At 39.3% G+C, this 27,902-nt stretch overlaps 1 protein-coding gene and 1 long non-coding RNA gene across 26 annotated transcripts in view; one reads left to right on the top strand and one right to left on the bottom strand.

The window, feature by feature from the left end:
• LOC308189113 overlaps window positions 1-27,902 on the bottom strand; it is a 443,217-nt gene that overhangs the window by 137,184 nt on the left and 278,131 nt on the right. The window lies entirely within an intron of this gene.
• The window catches only part of ARPP21 (cAMP regulated phosphoprotein 21), a 212,429-nt gene that overhangs the window by 143,151 nt on the left and 41,376 nt on the right, over window positions 1-27,902 (top strand). For 17 of the 25 annotated variants that reach the window (XM_080578797.1, XM_080578810.1, XM_080578802.1 and 14 more), the window contains 7 exons: window positions 2,641-2,678; window positions 4,684-4,743; window positions 7,263-7,495; window positions 14,742-14,972; window positions 19,295-19,464; window positions 21,621-21,725; window positions 24,157-24,420. In XM_080578797.1, coding sequence (XP_080434923.1) covers window positions 2,641-2,678; window positions 4,684-4,743; window positions 7,263-7,495; window positions 14,742-14,972; window positions 19,295-19,464; window positions 21,621-21,725; window positions 24,157-24,420 — 1,101 coding nt within the window. The remainder of the gene's footprint in view (window positions 1-2,640; window positions 2,679-4,683; window positions 4,744-7,262; window positions 7,496-14,741; window positions 14,973-19,294; window positions 19,465-21,620; window positions 21,726-24,156; window positions 24,421-27,902) is intronic. The other 8 variants (XM_080578796.1, XM_080578804.1, XM_080578799.1 and 5 more) reach the window with 4 other exon arrangements.

Below are 27,902 nucleotides of genomic sequence, written 5' to 3'. Positions count from 1 at the left end.
ATCTGATGGTATCCACTGCAGGATATTGCTGCATGTTAATAGTTATCTTTGTTGGCTAATGCAATTAAGAACAGCAACCCCCAGTATACCTAGTGCACTGGCAAGGCTGATGCACGTTGAGACTTGAAAAGGTTCTGGGAAATTGAAGAGTAAAAGACTAGTTTCATAAATGACAATTAGTTGTAATAAGAACCCCAATGGAAATCTGACATGTAGAGGTTCCCAAGGAGGTGAATTTGTAGATAATCTTGCATATCTTTTTTTTTTCCTTTTGTAGATTTGTTGTCAGTATCTTTGATCAGTGTATGAGAACCAAATATTAAAAATGTTTTTGACAACAGCTGTGCTGTGTACTTAATGTTCAGTTTAAAGCACTAGGAAGGCTTATTGATGCTGTATATCAGGAAAGCCAGTCCTGACCTTGTAGTAGCTAAATTGCTATCAAGAGCAGCTTAACCATGTGATTTTTTAACACTAAGAATAACATAATAATAAAAAACCAAACAAACAAACAAAAAAAGCCTGTCTTCTTAGCCCCATGCCTGTACTGAAAAATAGTTTCCAAGGGTCGGTGGCCCTGTGCCAGCATCTTCAGCCAGGAAGACAAATGAAGTAATTACAGGATCTGTCCTTAGGTCTATAATGTAATTTGTAGTGGTTCCCATCAAGACACTGTAAAGGGAGCAAACCTCTCCGCTTGCTTGATGAAGTGTAAAAATCTCATATGAATTCTGCCCATGTATTAAAAAACCTAAAAGATAAAATGATAATAATAATAATAAAAAAATACTCATAAGCACTTTTGCAGGCAGGTACATGCCCCTTTGCTTCTGTAACTTAGTGGGGATGCTGACCAGTACTCTGGTTGAAGCTGAGGTTTTTACTCACTCGATCTGGAAGAGCAGCTGTACGGCTGCTTTGGGTGTGTGACTGCACTGAAGTTACTGCACAAATGCCCGTCATGAACCTCAAAGAGAAGACAGTCCCACAGCTGAGGTTGTACAAGCCCATAGGGTAATTTCAGTAGGCTCGTATGTAGTTTGTGCAGAAGTCTGCATAGTCACATTGTTGATGAAACCTTGTGAGTAAGGTACACAAAATGGGAGAAGATGCTGTGTTATAGTTGTGCAAAAAGATACCGGGTGGAACAGTTTGTCTCCCCTCTCAGCTTGGGGTGAAACCCCAGGTCTGCTGTAAGCAGCTGGAAATTGGTCCCTGGCAATGGAGACTGACCCTGGTGTGCTGAGGTTTTGTGCTAATGAGAGATGCATTTGCCACCAATGTAGCCTAGAGCCCTGTGTGTTGATGTTTCCTCTGGAATTCCTCACCTTCAGCTGGAGCGAGTGGTAGGAGCTTACCTGGGAAGCCTACACCACAGAGCTGTCTGCTGCAGATAGCATCCCCCACACGGGTGATGGGTGGACAAATTACAGTGCTAACAAGAAAATGTGCTGCTTTCTCAGGGCTGAATTCTTTCCTTGAGTGTATTGATACAATGGCACTGGCAGTGGTGCTGGTTTATAATAAGGGAAAACTTTGCCCATCTGTTTGCTGAGGCCTTGGGAGCAAGTATGGTGTTGGTTCTGGCATTAGCCAGGGCTCTTTGAGTAGGTAATTAGCTGACCAGTCTCAAAACAGGAACATCCCAAATCCATGCGTTTCCTATAGAATTAAAATTTGAGATGTCTAATGATGCCATTCCATTATTCTTTGAGCTGAGTCCCACTGTTGTGGAAGAGATGGGCGTAATCTCTGGTGCCCTCCACCCTTTGCTTTCCATTTGTTTAAATTCTGTGCAGGTACTGACTGTCCTTTCTTCTGTACCTCATGGAGATATAATCCATGTGACAGCTATGAGGCACTTTATGTAGAGAACATGAAATAGGGGGGGAAACGAAAAAATCAAAGAGGGAGAATTATTCATGGGAAATTGAGCACAGCTTCATTTCTCTGCAGAAAAAAAATAAGTAGCACCAAAAGAATTACACGCTTGCCAATAGCATTTATTTCTTCTGAGCCCTTCACCTGTCTTGGGATCTATGTCTTCCATCAGGGAACCTTTTTACAATAGATTTTGTTATTGATGTTAATATTATTGTGAATATTATTATCATCATTTTATATCTCAATGTGGGTATGGCTGTTTCCTCTCCAAGTGAAATCACTTAGTATTTCTAGGTACTACAGACTATTCTCTCTCTTTGAAGAACTTTGTCGACTTTGCATGCTCTCCTCCTGTTTGTCCTCCCTACCTGCAGCTCTGTGCTATTCTGTAGCCTTATGTCTAGGTGGTAGGGCAGACTGGTGGAACCTTATATTATGTAGGAAAAATGTGTTTTCCCTTTGAATCGCCAGTATTTTGCACATACTGCCTTCTTCTGATCCCAGGACTGAGAAGTTTCAGTTTGTTTCCAAACTGAGACCCCTTATTGGCAATGTGTTGTAATGCATGAAATTTATTTTACTGGTCTGACCTTATTCTTGACCTTTTTTCCCCTCTTGTCTTCTGCAAATGCAAATGGTGCATGAATTGAAATCCCCTTAAGCCTGAACAGGGGAGAAAATTCTAAAATCAAGGAAGGAATTGGAACAGCAGAGCATATCTAGAACGTCTGATACAATGCCTTTTTTATTTTTCAGTCAGTTTGCTCCCAGGAAAACCTTTTTGTGGAAAACAGGTAAAAAAAAATAGCTTGCTTTTTAAAAAACAGAATAATGCTTAGCTGTTGCTCTCTCTTATTTTGTGTATCCATAGCTGCTTATCTTAATGCAAAGAGCATTGAGCAGATTCATAATCCATATTATCTGAAGTGTTTTTCTGTTTTAAGAGGGGTGTGGGGCACGGGGGTATGGGTAAGGAAGAGTTTGCCTTTCAAAACTGTATTTGAACAGATAAGTAAGGTATTAGTGCTGCTTTTCCAACACTTTGCCTTTCAGTTTAAAAAGTAGTTGCTGTGGTGGTGTAGGAAAAAGCCCCTCTAATGTTTTATTTCAGGTGACTAATCTCTCTGGAATGCCTTCAGAATTTAATTTATCTTTAAACACCACTCTAGCAGCAGCTGGATGACTGTATTTATGCATCACATTTCTGCTTCTGGTGTTCAACCTGCTTTCCTGTGGGGCCGAGTGGCAGCACTGACTTCACTTGTTGCTTGTGATGGCTGAGGAGTCCCCCAGATTCCACCTGCTTTACTCCTGCAGTGTAATAATGAAATGATAGTATCTGAGCCAAATGTTACTTTGCCATTACTGTGTGATGGTTCTTATGGATGTTCATTATAATAAATCCACTTACAGCAAAGGGAAGAAGAAACTATGTGTTAATTATGAAGATGTACAGAATACTAAGTGTTAGCTTTGTAGCAGCCATAAATAAGCATAACTGTGTTGAAGATTGTAGAAACTGTGTGCCTTTAAGGCAAATAAGGCTTTCAGTCAAAATGCTGGGATTTCACTGGCAAGTGCTGGAGCAGTGCTAGCCCAACTCTGTCCTGTGCAGATGTTAAAACTGATCATCACTGGCTTGAGGAAGGGAAGATATCTTTTACAATATTTCTATCTTTGTCCATCATTATTTTTGTCATTTGTGGGTAAGGCTGTTCCCATGGTAAATGACTCCACAGTAACGGTAGAAACCAGCCTTTCTGATGGAATAGTCCTTAAAGTGGAAGGAGGGATGTCCCTTAAAGAATGGCCACAGCCACCTAACCACTTTGTGTTCTGAGAGCCAAGTATATTACCTCAGCTGCTGCTTCTTTATCATGACTGTGGAGATAATGTTTTGTTAAAATAAATCTAAATTGTAACAAAGGAACCCTGAAAAGCCAAAAGAAGATGTTCCCAAGTCAGTAAGCTCAGCTCCTGTGCTGTGAGGTGTAAGATGGGAACCTCTGAGGAATAAATGACGAATTTCATAGCCAGGCCTCCATTTGGTTGTGCATCAAGTCACACACTTGTGTGCAGGTGAACATGGCCAGTTCTGATGTCTGCATGTGGTTCACTTCGTTTGAACCTGTGAGCTGGATTACCAGCTTTCCTGGTGTGAGGATACACACTCGGGTGGAGATCAGTAAAAGGCCAGGGTGAAATTTGGGCTTGTGTTACCATCAGCACTATTATCCGGAGAGAGACCTCTGCTGCATCCATCAGAACACTGCTTTTTCTTGCTGCATGCCTTACAGCCTTTGGCTAGGTTAAACACTTAAACTCATACTTAGCTCTCTGCATATGAGCAATCTTGTTGATTTGCTGTGTTGAAAGTATGAATAGGTTTAAGTGCTTTGCCTCTTTTCATCAGAGAACTTGAGCATTTATCTGAGCTGCAGAGACTTCCAAGGGACTTAGCAAGTACATAAAATTATATGTGGTATTTTGCTGGCTTGCATTTTTATCTTATTAGGTGATATTTTTATTAATTTTCTTTTGGAGATAGAAATATAGTTCCTTGGCTTCTGAGAATTACCTTGCTTGGTAATGGGAAATAAATGGCCTTCAGCCTCCCTGGATGACATTTCTTATGTTCTGTTGACAGTGTGCGGGTGGGGTGGGGGGGCAGCTTTAGCCTTGGTTCTTTAACTTTTAATCTGGCAAATGGGAAGATGCTCGAAACTAAATGTAATTTTACAGATAAGAGAAATTTGTATTGCTGTATGTGCTACCATAATCTTTCTTTTCATTTTTCAGTAGGCTCTTGGAAGACAGTAGTATATGCAATGATACCCATAAGAAAAGACAGCTGTTTAGGTTTGTATGGCTTACTATATTTAATGTTTCCCAGTAACTCTCACTTCTGATTCTACCTGTGTCCTCACCAAGGGATACCTTGACGGGTCTGGGTATGTCATTTTTCTGTCTGGAAGGGAGCACAGAGATCAAAGTTATTACTCTGCCAATCCTGTGCTCTCTGAGTGGGGAGGTCACAACAAAACTTCCTTTGGCTTTACTGATCATCAGCTCAGTCAGCTGCTTGGACTGACACAATTTGGTGGTGACTGTGACTGGTGGAAGTTCATTCTGCTTTGGTTCAGGCATGTTTCACAGACTAGTGCCCAGCCCGACTTTTTTTTCTTTTCATTGTTTTATTAAAAGCTCAAATAAAAATATACTGACGTAAAACTCGTTGAAGTTTTTAATTTAGAGCAGAAGTGTTTTGAAAAGTTTTGTGCCCCCTCCCATCCAAACCCTTGTTCCCTCTGCCTGGAGAACAGTCAGGTGTATCCCATATCCCAAACGACATCCCATGATCCAAGGAATCAGTCCAAATTTTCATGGAGAATGCTGGAGCAGTGGAAGACCCAACCTGAGTATCTCTGAGGGGCTTAGGCAGACTCTCTTCCCACACCAGGAGCACCCACAGTTTTAAATCAACCAGAGTTCACCACAATCAACCAATAAACCATGATAAATCTTAATCAGAACAGGCAGAAGTAACAAATGCTTTCAGAAGCATGTCCTTCACCAAACATGGGGATAGCTAGGTAGAAGTAGAGTGATCACTATGCTCATCTACACATTGTTGTTTGCATATGTAGCAGTGATAGTCTGTCACTTTAAGTCTGAATCATTTGTATCACATAATTTTTCACAATGAGGTGCAAGGATGCAGGATTATTTGATGTGTACTTGTGTTTGCCAACTGTGTATGTCTGCACAGCAGCTGCAGAGATGAGAAGACCACTGAAGGAGGAAAAGAGCTGGAGCTGCGTCCCATGGCCACAGGCAGAAAAACTTCTCCATGCTTTAGGCTAGCCTTGATGATCTGAGGGTCTTGGACTGGGCATGCAGGAGTAAGGAGGCATCGAAAATATCCACGCAGAGGCTTTTAATAACTAATATGTATTCAGGTTTGGGGAGCAAATAAGAAATAGAGAACTGGGATATAGAAGCATTCATTTTCTCTCCCTGCTTTTTCACTAGAATATAAATATAAGATTTTTTTATACTAAGTTTTAAGCAGAAGAATGCAAAAGAGTTTGTAAATAATATACCTCTTTTTATTTCCAATTAAATCTGCAGGATAGTTTCTTTTTAAAATCTTTTTCCTTTTTCCTTTTTTTTTTTAATGTTGTTGCTTCTGTGCTGTTTCTCTTTGTGCTTTCCCATTGTCTGGGTATAGCAAAGGTCAACAGGTAAATACTGCCAATCACATTGGTGTGAGGCTCTGGTCACAGGCAAGGAACGCGTCAACCTGATCTGGTCTTTGACACCCTGCTCCTTCACGTCCTCAAGGGCACAGCTTGGCAGGTTCTCCAAGTAGAGAGCAAGAGCCACGTTTGCAAGGAGAAGGCGACTGGGGAGGCGGAGAATAGATACAGTCTCATCCTTTTGATTTGTAGAAAGTGCCTTGAGCCTGCAAGATATTAGAGTGTGAAATAAGACAGAGGGTTGGGAAATGTCTTCTCAAAGCTTTCCAAAAGTCAGTGTTATTAGCCTCACTTGGGATAATGGCTGTGGTGCTCTAAGCTGTAGTAGGCATGCTGGTTTTGTCATTTTAGCAGCACAATGTAAGCTATTCATCATAAGTAAGTCAAATTCTCCTCTGGTTTCTGCTCTCTGCTCCCTTTGCTGCATTGCCATGCACGGTGCACTGGCTGCTTTACAGCTGTTCAAGTACAAGTAGTCCCTACCTAGAGCTTTTTGCAATTTAACGTTGGGATACAGAGGAGGAATGTGGTGCCAAAACTGGTGGGATCTCTAAATGGATCATTAGCATTGAAGAGTTTGGGGTCATGCTAGGAGCTAGAAGGACACATTTAGGGAAAGGGATTGGATCACTTTGCAGAGCAGATGAAGAGGCAGTGAGTGGCAATAAGCTGCAATAAAATTGAAGAGAGTGGATGTGAAGACAAGGCCAGAGGGCAGGTGAATTTGTTGAGGAAAACTGTACAGTTGATGGACAGCAAAGAGAGAAGGAGTGAGGGATTTTCTGCAGGAGGAGATGATCAACAGTCAATAGAAGTGCTATGTCAGTCCTATGTAATATTGCTTCATCAGTCCTGTCTAGTGAAATGCTCTTGGGATATATGCAAAAGGGAAGAAGCAGTAAGTGCTGCTTACACTACTACAACAGGAGCTACAACAGTGTTAATTTGCTGAAGGTGGATGAGTATTGGGGTCAAATTCCCCCTTCCAGGCATGCTTCTGTAAATACAGAGTATTTATTTTTCTTCAGTAGGCTCACTGCAGAGTACCCAGAGATAGGCTCTAACCTGTTGTCTTTTTTTTTTTTTTTTGGTGCATAAATCTTTTTTTGATGTCCGCAGGGGTAACAGAGATAACTCGGGGAAGGCATCTGGCAGTCGGCAGAGCAGTACGGAGAATGAATTGAAATGGACAGATCACCAGAGGCCATGGAGCAGCACAGACTCAGACAGTTCAAATCGAAATTTGAAGCCAGCCATAACAAAGACAGCAAGTTTTGGTGGCATAACCGTCCTGACAAGAGGAGATAGCTCATCAAGTAACAAAAGTACCGGCAAACTGTCTAAAACAGGTAGCTAGTACTGTATTGGGTTCACAATACACTTTGTCATGGGTGATAAGTGACTGTACTGAGGATACCAGATATGTGTGTCTATCTATATATATTCTAGTAGCAATAGTAGGTCTACAAACCCTAGGTGAAGTAGGCTTTTCCTGGATTAGAGCATTTGCACAACCTATTCAAACACTATCTGCAATTCCTGTAGCCTCAAAAGGTAGTAGTCCTTTTGAACAGAACAAATTAACAGCACATATTTTACTTTTTTGTTAATCTTACTCTTTGTGAATAGGGAAGAATGTTGTATATCCAATGAGAAATCCAAGAAAATTTTGTTGTCAGTGCTAAAATGCAGACCATCTGTACAGCCTCTCCCTATCTGTTGGCCGATGAGCCAATGTGCTGTGGTGGAAGCTCTTGATTCATAGAGGTCCTGCAGCCTCTCCATTTTCTCGTTTGTTTCCAATTAAATGAAAGCCGTATTTAAGGGGACTATGAACCTGGTGGGAATTCTGCATTTATTTGCATTAGCTTCATGGCTGCATTAACATATGAGTGAGTCACAGGGTCTGGATCTAAGTAATTTTAAGCCATGCCATCAAGCCACTTTATTTTATTTTATTTTTATTTATTTTATTTTATTTTTATTTATTTTATTTTATTTTATTTTTATTTATTTTATTTTATTTTATTTTAGTGTAAAAGTGCATAATAAATAATGAGTCCATCAGATAATTCCATCAATTTGATTCACTTGATAAATATTGTACAGGGAAAGTGGTAATCAATACTTAGCACTTAGTGCTTTTTCAGCTTGAGAGTGTTTTATGGATGGTACTTAATTTAAACCCAGTTTATCAAACCTAGATTAGTCGGATTTCACTCCTGTTCTCCAAATGGTATGATACCTTTTCTCTGCTTCAGGATGCCCAGGAATGGTGTTTTCAGAATAAATCAAACAAACCTTTGACTTGGTAACTACATTCTGGATCTCAAGATCTCAAACGTAGTCATGGATTTTGGTGCATTTCACAGATGGAAAGTCACCAACTAGTCAGGAACCTTCTCTTTCAAAACCTGCTGCTCATAAAGATGCTGGGAGCTTTCAGAATAGCCTGCTTGTTTCTTAATGCTTTTATTTTACCTTTCTTTTTGAGACCTTAGACAATGTTTGGTTTTTTTTTTTTTAATCTTAAAATTCTCCTTCAGTTTTACTCCACTTCTGTATATGTGTAATTCTGTGGAATTAAGACATGAATTTGTCTTTGAATATGGTACAGTATAGTTTTGTTTTGTTTTGTTTTACACCTCCAGATTGTTTCTGAGCATAAGCATATGTAACATAGCACAACCACTGTGTACGTAGCTTTGAAAATGTGCTCCTGTGTTTTTGTTTTTAGTCATATAAAGGATGAATAGGCTACACAGTGTAGTCTGAAGTATGCAGTAGACCATGTTTATACTTCCAGGTTTCTTTGCCTCCCATGAAACTTTCGTTGCATCAGAATTTAATTTGTTATGCATGAATTAGGGAGGAGGCAGAGGTTGCTAGTATGCTTTTTCATGTAGTTCACCTTCAGCAGAGAACAGTTAAAAGTACTTCTCTGAAGCATAGTATTGCAGAAGTTCAGAGCATTTACCACAGTGTCAGGGAAATCCAGTTTGAATTGTTGAGACATCTAGTTGCAAAAGACTAATACTTTTAAATAACCATTTTAGTGTTAAAAACAAACATATTAAAGGGTGCACTTAGGAAGATATATTAAAGGAGACATCTCTGAAACATTCCAATAATTGTAAATGCATCTGCACTCTATAGGCACCAAACCCAAAATTGCTTTCAAATGAAAGCTCTTACAATAAATTTTTAAAACATAAATGATATTAAAATTCCATGTTCTTTGCAGAGAAATTACATATTGTAAGTAGTTTGACTTTTTTAAAGCAAAGATCACTGTGAAAGCTAGATGAGGTATAGAAAGAGTAAAAAAGAAATTAAATAAAAGGGCCTGGGGGAGAGCAAGGCTGGATGTCAAAACAAAGACGCATCTTCGAAGCCAGGACACAAAGTGAAACTGTCAGTCAGCCTGTGGAAAGTCAGAGGAAATAATATCTGAACTGCTATTTCTGTCCTTCTCTCTGAAATGTTTTTAAATGACATTAAAACAGAAGCAAAAGACTTTTCAAAAAATAATGGAAATATGTCTTGTTAGTGTTCTCTCTTCACTTAGAAAGAAAAAAAAGATGCTTAGTGCATTCATACAGCTGTCAGAGCCTCCATGTGCTATTTGCGTATGTTTTGCAAGAGGTACTTGAGGTACTAAGCAACATTTCATTTTGCATGTTTCTGTATTAGATCTTCATTACTCTGTAATCCAGTCATAGGCAACACTGGACATATGCAACAGTGATAGGCAACAGTGGTCCACAATTACACAGTTAAAGCTTTATCATGGTTTGGGGGTTTTGTTTATTTACAATAGTGATTGAAATGGAATTTCCCAGGTATCATTACAAACAGAAGGCACGCTGCTGTGGTAAGGCAGAGCCAAATAGATGCTAATTCTGTCCTAGTTTTCATCTACAGAAAGTACTGGTATATTCTTTGAAGTGCTTTATGATTCATAGTAATGGATTTAAAGCTTTTCTGTCTTAAGCATAGTAAACATGAAATCTGTCTGAAGTCTGCAGTGGCTCAGAATGTTCTTCATTGGCCAAATGATGGAAAATGACAATTTTGAATGTGAAAGTTATTCTACATCAATGACAGTCATCCAGAAACACTGTCAATTATGTTTCTCGAGCATGGACTTTAAGGGATTTTCATTGATGGCTAACAGCAGCCTTTGAGAATATATATTGCGATGCAATATTAGCAGTGTAGTCTTTCCAGATCATTTCTAATATTGTCACCAGAATTAAGTGTTCTGCCCTTAACCTTAACTTTGACAAATCAGTAATTGATTTTACATAGCAGAAATAGAGGAACTGAGCACAGAAGGATGTTTGCCTCCTCTTAGGCAAAGACAGATCAGAGAACATGCTGTTCTCCACAGTAGAGTGTAGCAGTGTCTATTAGTCTTATATTTTAATTGCATTCAGCTGTATGGTAATAAAAGTGTTTAACAAAGGAATTATGCTACTTCATTCTTGCAGACTTCACAAAAGGGTCTGTTTGAAATCCATTGTGTGGCTATTATACTGGTTCTGAGTACTATTTTCATGCACCTGTTGATTGTTTAGAAGGCACTGTTCCACTTAAAAGCACAGTTCTTATATTTGAAATAAAGTTTTCTACTTCATTATTTTGCAGCTTAGTAGATACATAGATGTTTTATTTAAGTCACAATTCAGTGCTGAAATGGGGACTTAATAACTTAACAAATCACTACTGAATCGTGTTCCTACAGTGTAGGGACATCCTACAAAACCTTGGTTAGTTTAGATTTCCCATAGGAGTAGTGGACTTCCCAGGGTTGACTAAATGTGTGTAGGTGCAAGTGAAATAGACGTCCCTATGGCTAACAAAGATATATCTCTGCAGTCTCTAACCACACCCATGAAGGGAAAATCTAGCTCATAAACCACCATGCTGTTTTCTGGCACATTACAATAGCTTTTAATGCGCATTTTTAGGAGGGAAGACAAGATGTGTTCAAAAGAAATGTGTGCATCTTTATATCTACTTAATTATTGGAAGACATACTGCAATCTTTACTTTCAATACTGCATTATATAGCTTCTCTTAATGCATTATTTTCCATTAAGTGGAATGCACATCTGTTGGAGTATATTTCTTTACCCCCCTTTATGAAAAGCTGGCTGTCTTCGGATATCAGCTGTGTTGATAGATATCTGTAGGAATCATTAACTTCCTTGGAGTGACTCCAAGTAATTGGAGCCCCAGTCTAATCTCTCCTGTTAGGTGTTCGTTGCTACTCCTGTCAGGCAAAGGCGATTATACTGCAGGCGTTTCATTACATTAACTTTTTTTTTTAATGAGATATCCTATAAATTATAACTTTGTATATGGGTTTTGGGAAATTTATTTCCGCTTCCTTATGATTTCCTTTAATCAGGTATTAGCCTGATAGATCTCATAACTCCAAGAGAAGTTGTAGGAGTGCTGCTGTGTGGGCAATAAATCTTGAGCCAACTGTTTCAGTCATACACTTCCCACCAACTGACTGTGTTAAAACATCAATCTTAATTTTAGAAGCACAGCTTGCAGAAAATTGTGTTCATGTGAGCACGTATGATTATCATTTAAAAAAAAAAAAAAGGAAAACCCCCTAAATATATTATAATATACAGAAATGCAAGTGACTTATGAAAGTAGCAAACAAATATTTCTAAACAGCACTGTACTGCTCCTGAAAAATTGACCAACTGGAGCAAATATTGGGTACAACTTGTGTCCAGTTGATAAGAAAGGAAAAACTTATCATGGACTCACAAGATGGGCTGAGCAAAGAGGCTGAAATTCATCAGATACTGAATACTAACCAAAAGAAAATAGAGCAAGCCATGTCACATTGCTCACTAGAGCTTGAATACTGGAAAATGAATGCAACCTTCTTTCTTTCCCCCTAAAAATTAAGCTATTAAGACTTTGTGGTGATTTTTCTATCTCATTCTCTTTCACTGCTCTTTGAACTGCTATATCTGTCAGAACACTTAAATATATTTATATTAATTGGAAATGATGAGAATATGAAGGTGATTGTCAGCTGTGAAGCAGTAAGAAATAGAAGTAGCCATCATTGCATACTGGAAAAAGAGGTTGGGTTGTGTAACGGGGGCAAAAATCTCAATTACTCGAAACTTCTTGCAGAAGTATTTAGTAAGACCTTTCGTAATGTGAATCTGAATAAAGTTAGATAGTTGACATTTTCATTTGCTACACTACTGAATGCATTAAGTGGTGATTTCTTATTCCAAGTTTAGAAACTGTGAAAACAGCTAATCAGAGTACAAAGACAAGATTAATCGGTGGTAATTTCCAAACATTAATGTTGGAATTTATTTGGCTTAATATGTCTAGACTTAAAATGATAAGAAGTAAGTTGTAGTGTTGGGAAAATTTAACGTAAATTGTAGTAATACTGGATAAATGGTGGCAAGAGTGATGAAGTAATAAGATCTGGGATTTTTAAAAAATATTCAGGTAATTGCTAAAATAATTTTGTGCCTTGTTTTCATTCTTTCAAAATTGCCAACTTGATCTACTGCTACATGATAGAGCAGATTTCTGATCTTTTAAGGCAGACATTTCAAAGCTATCATCTTAGGCAACGTGTGGTGATAGCTCCAGAGATTGTTCTACTGTTCCTGGCTGCCATTTGATGAGTACATCTGAATTCATTACAGTCCTTTGGCTTTTAACATTCAGAAGCTGGTAAAGATCAATCTGTGATTCTGCCATAAAACCAGCTGAAAGGAAGGGAAAAAATTGGATGTCAGAGCTTCATGTTTTTATTTTTTATTTTATTTTTTTTTTTAACCTAACAGCATTTCTTCAAATAGCACAAAATGGGGAGAGAAGAATCTCAACTTAGGTTTGATACTACTTCTAGGTGTAGAAATAATAACAGGGATGTGGTAGTGATGGGGGCTATGGAATCTCATCCTGAATTTCCAGGTGGCTTTGTAGCCAATGGAATTCAATAGATGACAGAGAAAAGGAGAAAGTAAAGCAAAAACTCCAGCAACGTGAAATGAATGTAGAATTGCCAGAGGGGTCCAGGAAAGGACCTGGTAAGTGCCATAGGAGGGAAATAAAATTCCAGCAACTGCATTTACATCTGGGAGAAAGATGCCAAATATCACTTGTAGCTTGCTGAGGGGATGACCTCCAAGAGTATCTCTGCAATTAGTACAAATGCTGAAATCTTTAATCATCCAATAAATAGGACTGTCCCCGGAGGAATAATCTCTCCGTTTCCAGCCTCAGTCTACACAGAGAGCAAAAATTAACTAAAACATTAAACCAACTTCTTCTGTAAAGATGTTTTTTGAAAAAATCGTATTTGTAGAAATAAAAAAAAATCTGAAATCACTATGAGTTTCTTGATTAGATATTGGAGAAACAGATTTAGTGTCCTACCAATGGCAAGAAGTGCACAGCTCATAAAGAGGATTATCTCTGTCATAGCTGCAATACAGAGGTGAAGTTTGAAATGTACATTAGCTTTTAAACAACAGTCAATAATGATCTGTGGAAAGACACTGTATGTTTTAGATAACGGGATGCCGGTGTGATTTCTTCAGGGGAAACCTGTTTTGCTCTAATTATGAGGAAAGAAATGAATTCCAATATGGATTTGATTGAGAACTGAATCCAAGTAGTTGACTGCTGGGTCCTTCTGTAGCATCCCCATTATGAATGCTGTATTTTGGCCTTGAAGTAAGAAGTTTGATGAAACTGAAGTCTGAATTCTGTCTTTCCTTTTAGTTTATACCTGCAGGAAGACCCTAAGAAGGTTATAAAAAATTTAAGTTGCACAGAAGTAAAATACAAAAAAGTTGCATTTTTTTTTCCATCTGGAAAGAAGCATCTGTATAAGACATTTACTTTCACACCTCCTATGTATTTGCCTTAACATCCTGCTATTCATCTGAAGGAGCTATTCATCTGAGCCTTATGTTCTCAGAGATTCTTATCATTTTTACAGGACAGAAATTGCAATCTGATCAAGTAAAATCTCTGAAATTTGGAAATTACATTGTTTTAAAAGAATGCAGCTCCCTATCCTCCCAGGCACAGATATGTTTTAGCACATTTGATTTAGCTTCATCGATCAGCTTAAATAATCTAGGTGCTGAAAAATCAAAGTTGCAGAAATGTTAGGTAGCTGTGAGTTAATGCCACATGTAGCACAGCTACCATGTTTTCTGACTGAGAAAGCAGTTGCTGTTTTTTTTCCTTGCAGAAAACATTTTTAATTTCTGTCCCTGTGTTTAGCTTTTATACTTTATGAACCAGTGCCTTTGCATTCTAAATACATACTGAGCAGTCTGTGTTCTGCTTGATAAAACTGTTTACTAGATACGGAGGAACAGGCTTTGCTGGAGGAAAAAGGGATCTTTTGAATTAAGTTCATCTGAATACTGAGCTCAGTGGCGAGGGAAAACTCCACTTCTACCAGCTGGGCATAGACTAGTGCTTGCCTTTGCAATATGTGAAGCCTTACACCTGTGTATGCGATGTGTCTGATGGAGACTTGGGTCCCTCATAACTGTGGTTGTGTCTCTCTGTTAGGCTCAGAGTCTTCCAGCAGCGCTGGCTCCTCAGGATCCCTGTCACGAACACATCAGCCTCTCCAAAGTGCACCTCTTGTCCCCGGGGTGACGGCCAGCTCTTCAGGCACCATGTCCTACCCTGAGAATGGGATGAGTGGCCAGGTGGCACCCAACAACACCAGCTATATCATTCTTCCACTTGAAGCTGCAGGGATACCGCCTGGCAGTATCCTGCTCAACCCACACACAGGTCAGTCCGATGCTCTCCTGCCTTGTACTGGCCTTCAGTGGTTCTGATGGCATCTAGGGACTCAGCAAATTCCGTGTTTCTAGAGAGATTTTCTGGTCAGAAGTGATAGAAACATAATACTCATGCAGACCCAGGCAGGATTTTCATCTTGTAAAGTCCTGGCGCTCCTTGGCTATGAATTCTCTGAGATCCCATTAACTGTAGTAGAGGTTGATGCTCTTCCATATCGAACATGCTGAGATATGGTGCAACTGAATGAAGTCTGATGCTCAAAGTTTTAGAAATTGCATTTAGCAGTAGAAGAATTTCAAAAGGCTTAGATGCTGCTTTTGAATTAGCACTTTGGAGTTGATTTTCTTATGTAAGCTATGTGATTAGCAATTGTATTTAAACTGGAAGTTTTGTGATAAGAGAAAGTTGTATTCTCCTCAGTTCTGCATTGGTCTGGTAGTTAGCAGAACTGCAGAGCATAAGCAAGATGCTCACTGTCGTCTAAGCACTTTAGAAACCACTCAGCTTGAACCTGAGTGCTTGTTGAAAGTTTAAGGCAATTTGTTACCTTCTTGGTCCAGATGAACCTTAAAAAGGTTCACAGAGGTTGAGACTGTGATGCTTCTTCGGTGTTTTTGCACTATTTCAGTGACCATGACTAGCTGTGCTGTCATCCTTAGCTGAGTTATGCTGGGTTTAAAATAACAAAGCATACAGTGCACTGAATTTTCCATTATGCTGGGAATTGAGATTTCAACTCCAAAATATTTTTTTTCAAAGTCTTTAATAGAGCATTCAGGAGCTTTTTATTTGAGGATTATTACTTAAAACCAGTATTTTATATATATTACACCTCTCTGTTATGAGATCTTAATGCAAATGTGTAAAGCTGATCTGTGAGTCCACTACTAAAAATATTCTTTTAGTTAGAGTGGAGTCAAGAAAAACTGAAAGTTGCAGTATTTAAGAAAAACACGCTCTCAAAAAACTGTTAAACCAAGCTTTCCTTAGGCGTAGACAGATAGAAGCATCTGGTGTTGCATAATACCCATCAGTACTGTCACTAGACCAGAGTACCCGGTCTTTCCTCTTAGTTTGCCTCATTGTCTGCAGAGGCATAACCAAGAGCTCCACGTGTGTTGTACGTTTAATATTCAGAGAGTAAGTGGGTTTTGTGCACACATAGTAGTGTGTTGTTGTGTTTTGTGTCTTTTTTTTTCCAAACCGTAACTTTTGTTTCTGTAGTTAATTTGTAAATATATGCATACTGAAGAAAATGGAGGGAACAAATCCATCTAAGGACTGAAATTCTCAACTTCAATGTATAGCTTTCATGCTGTTACATGTGCTGGAAGTCAGTCTATAATGTAGTGTCTACTGTGTTTTTAAAATGCAGCAAAATACATGCTGCAAATTTGCCACTCCTTGGGCTCAAAATCTTTGCATCTTATTACAGTAACATTACAAAAGAAGCTCTGTAGGGAGGAGACGTAGAGATTGCTGGATGCTGTGCTCGACTATCAAAGTGATGGATGCTGTCAGAAACATAGATGAAGAGAAGACAGTTTAAAGAAAAGGGAAAAAAAGAGCTTTGTTTCCTGTAATGAACAGATTTTCTTTCTTTATGTAATATTATTCTTTAGTTCTTTATTCTCCTCTTGGAGAGTGGTTACTTCCTATCTTCTCTTTTGATCCTAACATTGTGTCCTTTAAAGATCTTTGCTTCCTTTCACACTACATAGACACCGACTGTGCAAGCCCCTAATGGCACCCAGAAATGCTGTCAGACTCCCTTCTCTCATTATACTGCTCAGCTCCTTGTCAGGTGTTAGCAACCATGCTTTCTTTTCCATATCCAGTTTCCTTCGACTCCTCTCCTTGAGTTTAGCCCTCTTCTTCCCAAGATAGAGAAGGTTCTGGCTTGCTTTGGAAAGAGACCATTAATGCAGCTATGTTCTTATACTTTGCATTTCACCTGCCTCACCAGTCTGTTTTACTCTTTAAAGGATTCCCCTTGACATGTTCTCTGACTTGACCTCTTTGACAGTCTAAGAGCATTTATGTTTCATTCTTACTCCTTCAAATTGACATAACAATCTTTGTCCTATCAGGGCCACAGTTCATAACTTAAATATGTCTTCCCTGTTACCATCTGATCTCTCCTCTTCATTTTCTGTTACAAAAATTCTTTTTAAAAGGTCTTTTTCTCATCTGTGAAAGCATTGCTGGACTTTTTCTCTTATAGTCCTGTCATCATTTGCTGATCCACGTGAAACGTTCTTTATGGTTTCCCTTCAGCATCTGGCACAGGCTTCAGGAGCCTGTTACCCTGCAAACCTAGTCTGGCTTCCAGCAGGCCACTTAGTGCTTTTTGGACTCATTTTCTCCGTGAGCCTCTGCCACAGTGTTTTTCCCTTTAGACAGCAGTCTGTGGCATTTTGGTTACAGGTATTTATTCTTTGCAGCTTTGCACCATGTGACCAGCAGGGTCACAGCTGATTCTTAAGGAGAAGATAACCTTTAACTAAACTTCCACTATCTCGTTTTGTGGGACTTGAATATCCCAAACCCATGAGAAGACACCAATTGGAAGTAAATATGTGTTGTTGCAGAATCACAGAATATTCTAGGTTGGAAGAGACCTCCAAGATTATCTAGTCCAACCTCTGACCTAACACTAACAAGTCCTCCACTAAACCATACCACTAAACTCTACATCTAAACGTCTTTTAAAGACCTCCAGGGATGGTGACTCAACCACTTCCCTGGGCAGCTATTCCAATGCCTAACAGCCCTTTCAGTAAGGAAGTTCTTCCTAATATCCAACCTAAACCTCCCCTGGCGCAACGTTAGCCCATTCCCCCTCATCCTGTCACCAGGCACGTGGGAGAATAAACCAACCCCCACCTCGCCACAGCCTCCTTTCAGGTATCTATGCTATTCGTAAGTATCATTGCAGCCTTCCCCAGTCTCCTAAAGTACTTCTGCCACCTGAGACTTCCAAGCTGAGAGGGAGGAAAACAGGACAGGACGTTTCTCTCCATGCTGTTTTCACCCAGGGTCTTCATAGCAACAAGCAAGAAACCATCTAATGCACAAAACTGACCTCTGCTTACCTTCTACTTGCTTTGATCGTTACCTTTCTCACTGTGAGCGTGACTTAAACCAGCAAATGTGGAGAGAGAAGGCAAGGTTTCTTTAGCTGGTTCTTCTCATATGGTTCTGACCACAGTAAGAGGAAGGAACCGAAAGACAGGCTGATGAATAGACAGAATAGGCAGAGGCACTAATTCTACCAGAGGTGGTATAAAAACCAGAAGTTTGTCATTTCACTATTACTGAGTCACCAGATTCCTCCAGACCTCCCATTTTATCTGAAATATTCCTGCTTCAGGTAGCTACATTGTAATCGCTTTGTGGTTTAAATTTATCATTTCTAATGTAAACATATAATTCCTTTGATTTATGAATTTATAATTTATATATTTGTCTTCACTTCTATAAAGTGAAGACAAACTAAGGTCACAAATACATGTTGCCTACAGAGGAAAACCAAAAAGAAATGTTTTTCCTCTGTAAGGCAATGACTTTGATAATTTTTTTTTATAGATATTAATTTTGCAGGATTGCTTTCCCCAGCTAAAATATCTGAAGCAGAGTTCAGCAACTTATACGTTATGTATGTACCAACTTCTGCCCTTAGTGGAAATGTATGTAAAAAGATTTTCACAGACATCTTAAGTATTTCTTCCCTGATAACTTCCAGGGCTGTCTCCCGTAATTACTTAGGATACCACTCTCAAGAGAATAGCACTGTTACAGTGTTGTCAGTGCTATAACAGTGTGTAAATAAATTAGTAACAACGTCTTTTTTTTTACTTCTATGTATATGAAGTACAGTGTGTCAAGAGTAGCTGTATACATTTAGCTACTGTTGTGCAGCAATAAAATGTACATGAATATCCTCTGGCTCCAGTGTTTGTTCCAGAGTTCAGTTTTAATATTAACTGATTCATCATTGAATGACTTCAAGTAATCATAGCACCTGAATCATCTTATAGTCATGGCAACCTTTTACTCACTCTTTGGAAATTAGTACTGCCAAAACAAAAATCTGTTATCTGAACAAAAATCTGTTATCTGTTATCCTTGCCTGAAAAAAAATAAAAATAAAAAGATGGCCAATACTGTAATGAGGCATTAAGAGTAACTAGAACTTTACTGTTGTAGTAGGTCAGTTAGTAATCACTTAGACAAGCTTCTGGACTTTCACACAGAAAATAGAACATTTTAAAAAGTGTTCAGCACTTTTTGGTGTTGTTTTGTTTCAGGTCAACCATTTGTAAATCCTGATGGGACGCCTGCAATATACAATCCTCCCAGCAGCCAGCAGACAATGAGAAGCCAGATGGTGGGACAGTCTCAGCAGCAGCCTTCATCCCAGCAGCCTCAGCAGGTTCAACAGCCACAGCAGCAAATGGCAAGTCACCTTGTCACACAGGTAGGTGTGGAGGCCATTGGAAAAAGAAGTGAAGCTCTCAAGGATATGAAGAATGACAGAAAGATTAGGGTAGGGAAGGATGCAGCTAGAAAAAATAACTTTTCTTTTGAGATAAATGGGGCCCATGATATATGTATTCGACATGGATGAAACAGCTGGAGTAGGAGAATTCCTTTAAAAATTCCATCTAAAGGATGGTTTCATTTTGAAAAGGACCATTAAGCTAGTTGGAATATGTCTACATAGTCTTTAAATTTATTTTGGAAAAATTGCCATGTACGTGAAAGTTGAAGCATTCAATTTCAGACTAGTTCAATCTGTAGTTCTGTACAAATTGTGAAATTGAGTGAAGTTATGGGAGCTCAGATCTATATTGACTCTTTGCCGGACAACTTTCCATGGCTTGGAAAATAAAAGTGTGTATTAATGGTTTCTCCTTTGTAATGTTTAATTACTCTCCCCATTTTCTCTATTTTTACTGGTGTGTAGGTTTATACTATATTAATAGTAAAACTCTTGGTAAATTTGCTCCCTAATGCTAGTAGACCATTAGCAGTACTGCGTAAAATTTTACAGTACTATTCTCATTATTCATTTCTGCTATCTCGATAAGAGAGTTGTGGCATGCAACATAGGTAGCGGTTACAAGAATATTTACACAGACCAAACAGGCATGAAGATTTTCATCACCACCATGCCTGAAGTAGGGTATTGACCACTGTTTCTTAGCTGCAATGTCTGTCAAGCTGAGGGCAGAACTAGAATCCATTAGTGATAGCGTGAGAGGGGAAGGAGGAGAATTTGAACAGCAACTTTTCAAAGTTTACCATTTTGTGGATCTTTAAGGATCCTTGAGAGCTCTGTGCATGCTTGGCGGCTCTGGCCATTCACACTTCTACAGATTTCTCCTGATGTGATGTGAACTGCCACAAACTTTTCCCTGTCCCTTTCAGCAGCAGTAGGGTTGAGTTAAAAAATTCAGGAACAACTTGGGGCCCTACAAACTCTTCCTTTTGAAGTTATATCAGGGCTAGGCTGTAGGTAGCCTTTTCTCCAAGCACCCCTGCCCCAACAGAAAGACCCACTATCTTCTGTCTGTGCACCATTCTCTGGCTACAAACCCACTCCTAGCTGGAACTCTGGAGCTACAGCAGTAGTGGGGAACAGCAGCATAGTTTAGGCACAGTGCCATTGTGCTTCAACTCCTTGGCCCCTGGATGGCTGTGGCACATGGCCAGCCATAGCCAAGCATGGGCAGCAGCCTTTCAGTCTGATTCAAACTTAATTTTGTGGATTGTATGCCTACTCCCTCAGCATGAACTGCAAGAGGGAACTATTCCAGCAAGAATCCTATATTCTACTTGCTCCCAGAGCAACCAAAACCTACAGGGCTTTTTGTGTTATAATTTGGCACAGTTTCATCCCAGCTTATCCTGTGAGACAATGTTTAAATTCAGTGAAGTGCTCCGATTTTACTGGGTTTGGACTAATGCTTGTGGTTTTTGTCTTGATTTGGTCTCAGCGGTTTTAGAAGGAGGTGGTAGCAAACCTGTGTAAGATTCAAGTTAAATGATAGATTAAAATAAAAGGAATAGTAAAGCTATTCCAAGGCAATAATGCTGTAGAAAATTGTTCTTTTACTTAGATAAAATGTGATTTGAGCTGACAGACCTCCCTCTTGTTAATTCACAACCTGTTTTTTCTCTTTCTAGCTACTGTGTTCTGCCAAAGCAGCTTTCCAATCAGTATTCCTTTGCCTATAGGACACTCAGAGTTAAATCAGTCATTATCGGCAAAATCCACGTGTATACTTACACTGTGTTGCTCTTCTATTTTATCTCAGTAAATTAAATGTAGAATCATAATTTTGGCTTTGCTTCACATCAGTAATAAGAGAGTGTAGCTGTGGCTTTATTTACTCTAACAGCCATCAAATATAAGAAAATAAGCAGAAATTCGTAATAAAGAATTGTTTGTGAAAAGCTAAATCGAGGACTAAAATCCCAGTACCTGACCTCTTGTACTGTACTGGTGATTAGTCACCTGCATTTTCAGAGCTATGTTTGAGAAAGACCTTTGTAATCAGTAACAGAGTTTGTTGTTGCCGTTCTCTAAGTGGGTTGTATTTATTGTCTTTTGCTGTGTTTATTTTGCAGCCTGTTCAGGCAATGCAGCCATCTTCTCAGTCAGTCCAATATCCAGCAGTTTCTTATCCTCCCCAGCATCTCCTGCCAATCTCTCCAACGCAGCAGTTTTCTGTGGTACTAAAGACTTTGTATTTTCCTTTACTTGAAGTTGTGTGTGTGTGTGTGCATGAGTGTGCTTGAGAGCCTCGAGGGCTTGATACTGCAAGGGGCTTCCCAAAATGAGACCCCCATCTCAATCCCTTTTAGCCTTAACACTTTTGATACTGACAAGCATTTTGTAAGAGTGTACCCACTGATTCTCGTTATCCAGCCTGGGCAATGAAGTTAGGAGAAGGGTTCTCTACCTGGTTAGTGGAACCTCCAGAAAATATTCTGTTGTGCCTGTGTTAGGAGCCTGTCTTTCACCACTTTGTCAAGGGAGCTTAAATTGCTAACTTGAGTATTTGAGATTTGAATATTTTATGTCCACAAAGACAGGAGAAGAGACTTCTAGGACATCAGTATACTAAAACTGCTGCCTAGATTTATTCCCTGATCATACCAGAGCACTTGGAAAATAGGGTATTGGTGAGCCAGCTGCAAAAGGTGTGATACTATCATGTATCATGACAAAGCACTAATGGCTCACATATAATAAAAATAAATAGAGTACACTTTTGGAGTCTGAATCTGGCTTGGTGCTTATAAGACTAAGTTTACATGGTTGTAAAATTAAGCTGATATTTTAAGAGGTGCTACAAGTTTTTGTTTTGTTTTTCTTTTCTGTTATTCTCTCTCATGCTGGTAATATTGTTTAAGGCTGATTTTTTCCAAGGTAGAGTTGTCACCTAGTTATAATATAAGATGGAAACAAAGCCGAACAGATCCCTGCAGCTGGAATAGCATTATTAATTCCTGGTAGATGAACAGTAAAAGACAAGAAAAAAAAGACCACTGCTGAATGGAAGTTGGATATCTCAGTGCTAGTTCCCGTGAAAACTGCAGGCATCCTGCAGGCATCTCAGTTTGTTCTAAGTGGTAGTAATACCTCGGCCGATAGTTTTAGCAGCTAACTTAATAGAGAAATTTCACCTTCTTTCTGAAATTGTTTTCATAAATGCTGAATTAGTGTCCTTAATATCCATTACATTGTACATACAGTGTGTTAAATTGTAGAGTTTTGAAGCTCTTGGTCTCTGTTGTGCAAATCCAGAGGCATTCCAGGTGCAGTAAAGTTTCTCATTGAATTTGTTTGCAATCATTTGCCATCCAGGTAGTCAGTGTACTAAGTTTTTAAAGAAGCAACTTCAAACAGACAACTTATGTGCCTGAACATGAATGTAAGGTGACGCTAAATTTAATAGCGATCCTTTCTTTTGTCACCTGAAGTTCTGGCTAAGAGCGTTTAAAATGTTTGCACATTATCTGCTTGCAGACTGGAAGGGTGAGTCTCTGTGTAGCAAGTGCTTGTTGCAGTACTCTCCGCAGAGACCCTTTTTTCTATTTTGAAGTTTTCCGTCATAAGTATATTGTGTGGAATGGTTTTGGAGAGTGAAACACCATAAGGATGTCAACACAATCAAAGAGGCTCCGTTTAAAAATAGATTGGGCGTTTTAAGTAAAAATAATATTTGTATTGCTAATTCCCTGTTCCTGAGGAGGAAATAAAGAAGGGACCATAGTCTGCATATTAGCACACACTAGTTTTATGATGGATTTATTACTATATAGAATACATTTTAATGTTGGATATTTAAGTCTTGTAGTATGGGCACAAATGAAGATGCATAGAGCCACATTTGTAAGTCTTTGACCTTCATAAAATAAACTTGAGAGTTGATTTTGTATGGATATTTTTGCAAGACTGAACATATGCTGTCTAGAATCCTTGTGTCATTACCAGCATGTAATGAGACTTAGGTCCATTGACTTAAATTGGTATGTTCATCCTACCATAGATTTTTCCCCCTCTCCAGTCAAATAAAATACTTGTTTCTTTTCAACGCTGAATAAAAAGTCTTGAAATAGTAACTGAAGACTTAGCTTTTTTTTTACCTTCTCTGCGTTTGCAACCTTGGATTTTTTCAAAACAGTCCAAAAAGGAAAAGGTCTGCACCTGAATCCTACTGAATTCCTCTTGGGATCATTTTGAAACACAGGTGAAATTACGAGCATGTCTTTGGCTGAGGAATTCTGTGGGGAAGAGGTATTCATCATAAAGTTATTCTTGTGCCCTTTATACAGAAAATGTCGTCTTCTGAATGCTGTAAAGTTCACTGTCATTTAGGGGGAAAAAAAGGGAGCAGGAAGGGTAAAAGCCAAAATAATTGGCTTTTGTGCTAATCACCTTGCAGCCCAGAAGTCTTTGTCAAAGCATTTATAGTCATTTTCATTTTAATTGCCTTCATTTTTTGTAGATATTCATGCAAAGTTTGGCACTTACTTGAGCTGAGCAATTCGTTTTCCCTTCATGCTCTGTTTGAATCTATTTTGTTTTGCTAATTTGCATAAGTGTCTACCACAGATATCATGTCTACACCATTTTCTACTGGCTTTTGCCCTGCAGAGAGATGACATGACAACACAGTTTAACCAGATGAGCTTGAGTCGTCAATCATCAGGAGACAACCCTGAATCACCTTCTGGCCCTGTCTACCCGTCACCTATCTTACAGCAGCCTGCGCAGCAGACAGGTTACATTATGGCTTCCCCAACTCAACAGCTTCCCCCAGGAGGCTTTACAGGTTCAGGTCCACCAGTGTCTCAGCAAGTGCTGCAGCCACCACCGCCACCCCAAGGCTTTGTGCAACAGCCACCACCACCTGCTCAGGTAGGCAAAACCTTTGCTTCCCTCTGTTGCCAGTTTGGCATGATGCTCTTTGTAACATCAGAAAAAGAATATAAAATATATTCTCCAAGTTCTTGATTTTTTTTTTATTTTTTTTTTCTTGGTAAAAGTTTAGCAGATTTTTAGGCAACAGGAAACTTGCAAAGCTTCTATCATTTCCTGGGTTTTCAGCAATTCATTCCCTATCCCCAAACAAGTTTCTGAACATATGTTTACACTCCAGGACACATCTGCATATGAATATGGAGGAGGAGAGTGAGTAAATATCCGTAGTCCCTTTTCCCTGTATGTATACCAAAAGAGCAACATACACATCAGCCCAGGTAGTTAATCATATTTAATTGACTTGAACATGTGAGATGTCACAGATCAATAATTTTTACTGTCTTCCTGAAGACTGATTATGTTTTACTGTTCACTACCAAACATCTCTACTTGTCTCCTGGGTACCTTTACAGAATATTGAAAGTGATTGCTATCAAGAAGTAAAATGCACAGATGAATTTCTGGCCCATTTTCAGGGCATACACTTTAAAAAGCTAAATTTCTTATCCAATTATGGATAACTTCATTTAAACTTTATTTTAAAATGCTACTAATACTACGTATCCTATTTTCATTTTATCCCTTTGAAGAAGGTATTTAAAAAATAAAGTATAAAAGGTCAACATTTCTTTTAATGTCAAAGTAATGAAGAATTCATGCTGTTATAATGTTTTAAGTGGGCTGGAGATCCAGCACCTTGGTAATTAACAATAGAAGAAATCAGAGGAATACTGGATGCTCGCATCCCGTAGAGGACTGTGGCATCCATTGTTTCTGAAGTTAGAAATTATACACCCCTTTTTCTGAGAGAAGGATTATGGAAAAATAATATTAAGGAGCTGAAATTCAAAATAATGTTATGATTTTTTAAATGGAAAATAATGCTAATAAAAGGTTTCAGTGTTGACCAAATGTAGGGGTTTTCTGTTTGTTTGTTTTAATTTTGGGAGGAAAAAATGACTTGAAGAGCAGAATCCCATGATGCATCCCTCTCCCTGTTCAGATTGTGTTTTCTAAGTGACTGTGGCTAGTGGCTGTCCAGCATTCTTTCCTCACATCTAACCCCTGCTGCCCTCAGTGTTTTCAAGTGTCATTTAAGCAAGCCTCACAACACTTCTAGTGAACCAGATCAATGCGAGCACCTCCATTTTACAAGCTGCCACTGCAACAGGGGCAGAGCGGTACGCTTCACAGCCCTGCAAGCTGGGGGCTTTGCTGTAGGAGCTGAGGGGATGGCAACCATCACACTGCCTGGTGTGTTGAGGACCCTGCTATGGGGCTGCATGCCTCCACCTCTCCCATCTCAGGCGAGACCAAAAATGTAGGACACTCTGGGGTGTCTACCTAGACCCCCTTCAGTTGACTTTGGTGCTTTTCTGAGCTTACGTCACAGAGTTGCTGGCTGTGCAGTGGTCATCTGGGGGTTGAGTGGTGGGGCTTCCCCTTTGTGATCTGTAGCTCGGAGCAGGGTTTTTTACTCCGACTAGCTTAGCGTCACTTTGTGAAGCTGTTTTCTGTTATTAAACTTGTTCTGTTGTTCCTGGTGAGACAGAGAAACTTCTTCAGAGGACAAGTGAAGAGGAGGTGACTTCTCATATATAGGTTGCTGTAGGACCAGTAATATTCTACTGGTATGTCTTAATTGCTGCTGTGTCTCTGTCCATATCACTAATGTGCTACGTACAGGGGCTTTCCTCTTACATCATAATAAACTGGAGAGTTACTGAGGGGTGGAAAAAAAGAATCTTCTGGGTTTGCAGCAACTTTAGTTACTTCCTCAGGGAACAGTTTTTCTTCGGGGAGGGGTAGAAAGGTGCAAAATTCAGAGCTGTCAGCTTCCTCTGCTGTTCACACCTTTCATTTCCGAGTTGTCACTCCCCCAAAAATCTTGTCCTTGTCTTGTTCAAATATGTCTGTGGAAGAGGGTGTGGGGGGGTCAGTCCCCGCTGGCCATGTTCACATACTGTGAAAGTACGGTGGCCTTGGTCTGCTGGAGAGGGAAATGGGGCAGCAGCTTTTTGGCATCAGCATACACAGATGGAAAATTATGATCTAGAATATGGGATGGTGGTTTTGGTGCTTCTCATAGCACAAATAGGGGATGTCTCTTACAGGAAGCTAACTGAAGACTTGGGAAATAGTAGTTCCTCTGTTCTGACTGCCTCTACCAGCTTTACCAGTTCAACTTACTGGGCAAGGCAGCTAGACCAAAATGCCCTCCCCTGCCCATGGCAAAACTTCTCTGTGGTACTGGTTACTGCCAATCTGAATCCCCTGTTACTCTTCTGGATTTAGATGTGATACTAGGCTGGTTTCAGATGCCAAAGCAGGTAGTCTGAGGAAGGCTTAAAACCAGAAAAGCAATAAAGATAGCAATGCCCGCAAAACACTGTGATGCATTAATCAATGCAAAGTAATCAATGTAAAAGAACTTTTATATCTTAAATGTTCCTATTGAATTTACACCAGTGAAAGAGAGGCTAGACTCTAATGGCTAATTAGTTCCCGTAAATGCATTGCTGATAAGGTTCTAGTAGATTGGCTGTGGGGCCATCTATGCTGCTGGAAGATAGGAGAGCAATGAAAATTTGTGTGGAAGTCCTGTACACAGTATGAACTTTTCCTTTGGGAGCTGAAAAATGGAGTAAGAGAAGCTCTCCAAGCCTTCAAACCCAAAGGTACTACATTAAATTATTAGCTTTTGTATTAAAATTCAGTTAAATATGTCTCTACAGCTGCTCTCCAAGTTGATGTATCAAAGTAGCAACAGACTGAGTTTGGAAGGGCATGCCTAAGAAGTGGTGAGAGGACCTCTTACGCTTCTTTTGCCACTTTAGCTATTCCACAGCTTAACAACAGTCATGATTTAATAACCTGAAAATAGTGTTCTGTCTTTGTTCAGCTAATTGGGAAGAAAAAAGGACAAAACACCTTTGCTTGGGTTTTCTGAAAGGGACTTTGAGCAGCAAATTCCCTTGTTTGCTTTCTGTATCGTAGATAGGGAACATCTTCACTTTCTCAGTTTTCTTCTCTTTTTGATATTTCTTCAGTAGCACTTACGGGCTCAAGCACGTCAGTAAAGGTCCACAACAGTTTTTGACAACATTCTCTCATTGGTGCTTGTCACTGCTCAGCATTTGGTGCTTATAGTTTCTGCCTCTGCAAATGAAGAAATGGGAAAACGGCAAGTACTATGACAATGAGGAGGCGGCATATACTCATTTAAAACTTATCTCCGCCTCTGACTCACTCTTTATGAAAGTTTATGAAAGGGCAAAATGATGTCCAGAAATGAGATGGCATGAATTCTTGGAGAGGTTGGGAGAAGTAATACATGGTGAAGGATTTTTCACCTGAATTAACTGTGTCATTACTTTGAGATGGCTCTTTGCAGAACTCCCCTCCTAGAGAATCCATAG

This window comes from Anser brachyrhynchus, assembly GCF_964034855.1.
Source record: "Anser brachyrhynchus genome assembly, chromosome: 2".
In the NCBI taxonomy this organism is placed as follows: Eukaryota; Metazoa; Chordata; class Aves; order Anseriformes; family Anatidae; genus Anser; species Anser brachyrhynchus.
The sequence above is the reverse complement of the archived record's forward strand: the minus strand, read 5'-3'. Positions and strand labels throughout refer to the sequence as shown.